General features: G+C 33.3%; 1 protein-coding gene across 1 annotated transcript; it reads left to right on the plus strand.

Moving 5' to 3' along the window:
- The first annotated feature begins 2,961 nt into the window (after positions 1-2,961).
- LOC141676755 (FCS-Like Zinc finger 8-like) lies at positions 2,962-5,578 on the plus strand. Its single transcript, XM_074482469.1, has 3 exons — positions 2,962-3,864; positions 4,009-4,883; positions 5,243-5,578. The coding sequence occupies exons 2-3, from the start codon at positions 4,060-4,062 to the stop codon at positions 5,334-5,336; spliced, it is 918 nt and encodes a 305-aa protein (XP_074338570.1). The 5' UTR covers positions 2,962-3,864; positions 4,009-4,059; the 3' UTR covers positions 5,337-5,578.
- The last annotated feature ends 262 nt before the right edge of the window (positions 5,579-5,840 follow it).

Genomic DNA, 5,840 nt, shown 5'->3' on the forward strand with positions numbered 1-5,840 from the left:
GAGTCTAAACTCTAAAGTACACCTAGGATTAAAGGTGAGACAAACTTCTAAAGATAAGAATTTCCACTCAGAAATAATAAAGCTATTGATGCAAAAATGGGGAAAATGATAAAGACTTAATTACAACTCAAGCACTCACATCATTTCATCTGTTCCCCTTGCCTCACTTCTAATCTGTACAGTCCATCACCCTATGAAAGATTCAAAACTAACGCTCTACTCCAGAATTTGAAAATGGAGAGAAGAGAAGAGAAAAAGAAAATTTTAAAATTTTCCTTTCGAGGCGTGCTTCAAATTTTTTACGAGAGAAGAGAAATGATCAGGAGAGAAAATATCCTACAATTTTCGCCTAAAACTTTCTTCCCAAAAATGGGAAGATTTGGAAAAATCAATTAACATTACCTTTTCTTTTGATCACTTTCTCTCTTTTTTTATACAAACTTGGGAACACAAGACTGATTTATTTTCTTCTATTGTTTCTCTTCTCTTCTCTTCCTCCCATCTTTTCTCTTCTCTTCTCTCCCAAAAAATCTCGGGAGTACGGCGTAAAAACACCCGTCTTTTTCTATAAAATAAGTAATTAGAAATATTAATAAAATATCGTATAAGATTTTGAGTTCGATTATCATTAAATTCAAAATTATTAATACGCCATGAGTTTCGGTTCAAACCAAACTCTAATTTGTTTTAATCAGGTATCCGGGATATTTTAACTAATCCTTAATATATTGAGTTCAGAAAATCGTTAAGTGATCTCCTACTTAAATTCGGACTTTACGGAAATCGAACCAAATAGATAGTGATGACAAAATAATCTGATCTGGCGGATACTCTCTCCCAAACCCGAAATTTTAGATTTATCGAACTCGAAATTTTGGATTTGGATTTGGACTTCAACGATTTCAAACCGATACCCGATCCGAAATCTGAAACCCGATCCGAACCCGAAACCGGATTAAAACCCGGTACATAGAAAATATATTATGTACAATATTTTAGATGTAAGACATAATTTACATAATTTTATTGTATAATTTGAGTAGAATGTCAAGATTATCAACACTTATTTAGTGAAATATAAATCTCTATTTCAATCTCAATTTTTATTATTTAGGATGTACCTTTTATGTATTTAAAAAAAAATCATCGGTAATGTGATACTAATGTTATTATGTTATTAACATATTTTAGATTTCATTCATCATATCAACGTGTGCAATATAATATATTTGGCTACTTATTAATCAATGTATTTTAATTTTTGATATTATATACATGTAATTAATGGTATCTGCATGTATAAATAAGATTAAATTTGATAATATTATTCATAATTTTCGATACCCGTAAAATATCTGATACAATCCAAAACTTGACGAATTTAAATCTGAATAATCCGAAAATATTTAAATTTGAACTTTGATTTTGTAATATCTGATCCGAACCGATCTGTTCAAATCCTAAATACTGAGGGTACGAGGGGTTGAAAGTCCAAACTTTGGACGACTTAGCTGAGACTATTACTTCCTCCGTCCCTCTCATTTATTTACAATTTTTTTCACATGTTTGACACGTATTTTACGACAACTATAAAGTATATTTCCGTAACTTATTTTTAAAATTTTCTTTTTTTGTATAAAAGTTTGAACATTATATTTTTATTTAGAAGAAAAAAAAATTAAAAAAATATTTATACAATTACATTTAATAAAAATATTAAAGTGCGTGCTGAATCCCTGTCTCCAATATAAAGAATCGAGGAGGATCGAGGGAGTATAATTTACAGGCCTTGGGGTTTGGGCTGGTGATCAGCGTACAGAGTAGCTAATCAAATACAGGAGGGTCCGTGAATTTGTTACCGTTTCGACTCGTATTTTAGTAAAGTTTCATTCGGGCCCCACCAGAGCCACTTGGCACGAACTCTAAAACAATTTTTTTTAACGTCTAGTGATTTATTATTGTATAAGATGCACACTAGCTGAAGGCATTATTGGCTTAGCTTAGCTTAGCTTAGCCGTGGCTCGAGCTATTAGCCAGCTACACTACCCTACTCATTCACTCACTAGCTTCCTTTGAGGTTACATAGGAGGACACCCTCAAATAATGGCACTCTTGTCGTTTCAAAATTTATCAATTTCTAGCACTCCTCGAGTCGATTCGGACGAGTATTCGGGTGAATACTTCAAAATCAAAAAATGAATAGATTTGGACGAGTATTCGGATGAATACTTCAAAATCAAAAAATGAACTGATTCTGATTTAAGCGAACACTTTATTTACTAGTTGAATGTTAAAAATAAGTATCAAAGATCGACTAAAACCTCGGATTTAAGATCGAAAATGATCGAGTTTGTAAAAAATGAATTTGAGTCAAACGTAAAATTCGAATCAAGCTTGACATGTACTTGATTTCGAATTATTCACAAAAACAAAATAATAACTCATTTGTCAATGAGTTGATGCATAATTTTTTTCAAAAATTAAATTAAGTCTGAGCTAGAAACATAAATATTTTTCAATAAAACATCTCAAGTCGACTGTAATCATTAAACCCGAAGACGGATGGACCTAGCTTAAATGGATTTAAGGCAAAAAGTACTATTACCACCGTCTTATTAGATTCTTAATATTTGAAATAAAAAATTCGGAACGTATTTTAAACCCATAACTATTTTTTTTTAAATTGTCTTTTCCTTAATAAAAGTTTAACCATTAAATTTTTATTCAAAATAAATAAAAAAAATAAGTTATGAGACCATATTAAATAAAAAAACTTAAACTTTGTCAATTATTTTATTTCAAATGTGAATAATGTAGGGAATAATGATTAAAGCAGCATATAATTTTGAACATGATTGTCCCAAATGCCATTTAAAGCCGAGCCTCGCCGAATCCAAGAAAATGAATAAAATACAGTGCTGTTGCTGTAGTAAGTACTAGTACAGCACTAATTATTATACACAGTCTCTTGCGTCAGCCTATGAGTTTGAGCTCCTCTCTTTATTTTCACATCACATCTACTCTCACTCTTACTCCTCTATACACTCAAACACACACACTTGTACTACTTGCCCAGATAAATCTATACATACATGCTCACCCTCATGCATAAATATACTCCTCAGTAGGCCATTTATCAGTGCAGCAGCAGCAGCAGGAGAGAGAGACTAGAGAGAGAGACTAGGGGGAGAGAGAGAGAGACTAGGGGAGAGAGAGAGAGAGAGAGACCAGGGAAGAGAGAGAGAGAGAGAGATTCTCATACACTTCCTTAACATTTTTTCACTTTTTACCACTTTTTTCTGCAATCCCAGGGCAGTTAATTTTTTCACCACCCTTAAGTTAGTGGACAAAAACTAACACAAAAAAGTCTATTTTTTAGTCTCTTTTTGTATTTTAGCTTCATTTTCTAATGTTACTTTATGATTTTTGATGTAAAAGTGTTGTCTTTATAAAGGGCACTAATCTTGAATATCTTGGAATCATGCATTAATTCAAGACTGAAAAAGTAAAATGAAAAAGATTGGTAAATTTAGAAGCTTTGTGTATTTTGTTGGCTTGTAGCTAATAGGAGTATTTATCATTAAAGCTGTTGTTGAATGATTATTCAGTCACCCTTCTTTTGTGTGTCTGTTTGTAGAACTTGAATGATTCTGAATTGATTAGAAGACAGGCTGAGTGGGTAGTTAATTTATACATATAACTATTTGGTCATTAAAGCTTTGTGGGCTTTCAAGAATGGTACCATTGTTTTTGATGCAATGCCTTTAACCCTCATATTTACTCATAGTACCTTCAAGATTATACCTTTGTCTCTTTTTTAGCTCTTTTCAGCCTGCAAGCCATGGCAGTTTTCTAACATTGCAGGTGTGTTTTCTCTCCCTCTCTAGTAGTATCTGCATATATTGTTTTGTGTTTGTGTGTTTTTGTGTTTGTGTGTGTGTGTGTGTGTGTTTTATGGTATTTGATCTTGTGATGTTCTGGAACCTAAAAGTTGTAAGTTTTATATAGGTAGTTTTGCTAAAGAGGGATCATAAAGTAAGCAAAAGTGAGCAAGTTGTAATGGCAGATAATGGGTCATTTTCATCTAGAGATAAGTACAGAACATCATCCTCATTCATCTTAAGTTCTCCTAGGTTATTTACTGGATTTACCTCAAAGGGTTATACTGAAACAGAATCTGTAATGAGTCCTACTTCAATTCTTGATAGCAAGCCTTTTCCTGCTATAAAAACTCATTTCTGGTCTGATGGGAATAGTAACAACCCAAGAATCTCGAAACCTGAGAGTAGAATTCATTTGGATAGTTTAGATTCCAAAGGGGTTGGTCTTGGCCTAGTTGATGCTCTCATTGATGAAACATCAGACCAAAATTTATTCAAACCCGAAAGCCGGATGGTATTGTTTGGATCACAGTTAAAGATTCAGATTCCTCCCCTGCCTCCTTCAGTTCTTTCCCCTAATCCAACTCCTAATTCTGATCATCCAGTGTCTCCTGGGGATTTTGGTCTAAAATCTAGGAATTCTCAGTTAGGATCCTTTTCTCCGTATTCATCAAAGAAATCCCCTTTTGATTCTATGAATCCCGGCCTTGAAAATTCTAATTCGCCACGGATTTTCCCTGGATATCTCTCTGCTGATGAAATGGAGCTTTCTGAGGACTATACTTGTGTGATCACTCATGGCCCAAACCCAAAGACCACTCATATATTTGATGATTGTATAATTGAGAGCTGTTGTGGAGTTGTTGGATTATCAGCATCACTAAAAAAAGAAAACGGGTTTGGCACTAATCAGACATTGCGCTATCCCTCTGAGAGCTTTCTAAGTTTCTGTTACAGTTGCAAGAAGAATCTTGGGCAAGGGAAAGACATCTATATGTACAGGTTAGTTTCAAGTGCTTTATATTAGTATGTTACTTCTACAAACTAGATACAAGTAGCATTCACTGATTCTAGATTTTTTCTAAACTTTTGTCAAGGACTGATTCTAGATTTATACTAATCAAATCTAATTGTGCTGCTAGAGTACAATGATAATACACTATCAAGTAATGCATTTGATAATCCCAAGTTCTCCAAGTTCTCGAGCTGAATTTGATCAGATATCTGCAGTTTCTGATCTTTTATATGTGATGTATTCTCAGAGTAGTACATATGTCTGTTGCTGGACTTGTTTTCCTAAAGTTCTATAGCTGATTTTAATCAGAAAACTTTTGTTGATTTCGGTTAACTTATGATCTCAGGGGGGAAAAAGCCTTCTGCAGCAACGAATGTCGCTACAAGGAGATAATATCAGATGAAGGCATTGAAACGTCTAATGATATTTTCGGAACCTGATCCTAATGTTCTCTAGTCTCTACAATAAGCTTCACGGGAAAATATTATGTATTATCAATTTTGTATCTACGGATCTTTAAGATTTCAGATATGAATCAACTAAGTCTAGTGAGGACAACCATCTCCGAAAGCTAGTAATAATGTATATTTTGGATTGCTTTTGTTCAATCTCCTTATTTTCTTGTTTCGACCTTCAAATTCTCTCTTTGTAGAAGAAATGAAAGGGGTGACATTGTTATGTATTGAATTTTGTTTAAGGTGGTAAGTTGTTTACATTCTTGGCCTTGGTTTGACTTGCTATGATTGAATAACCTATCTCAGAATCTATGATTAGCTAAACTAATTAGTACTTGCTCATCTATCTTGTTTTGAGTAAAACTAATTAGCTAGCTTCACTTGTACATACCTTAAACAGATTCAAGACATTCTAATCCTTTCACTTGTACAATACAAAATCCAAGTAGAATATTACTGACAGTGATTACATATGCTAATCTTGAAGCC

The sequence above is a fragment of the Apium graveolens genome, chromosome 1, assembly GCF_009905375.1.
Source record: "Apium graveolens cultivar Ventura chromosome 1, ASM990537v1, whole genome shotgun sequence".
Lineage (NCBI taxonomy): Eukaryota > Viridiplantae > Streptophyta > Magnoliopsida > Apiales > Apiaceae > Apium > Apium graveolens.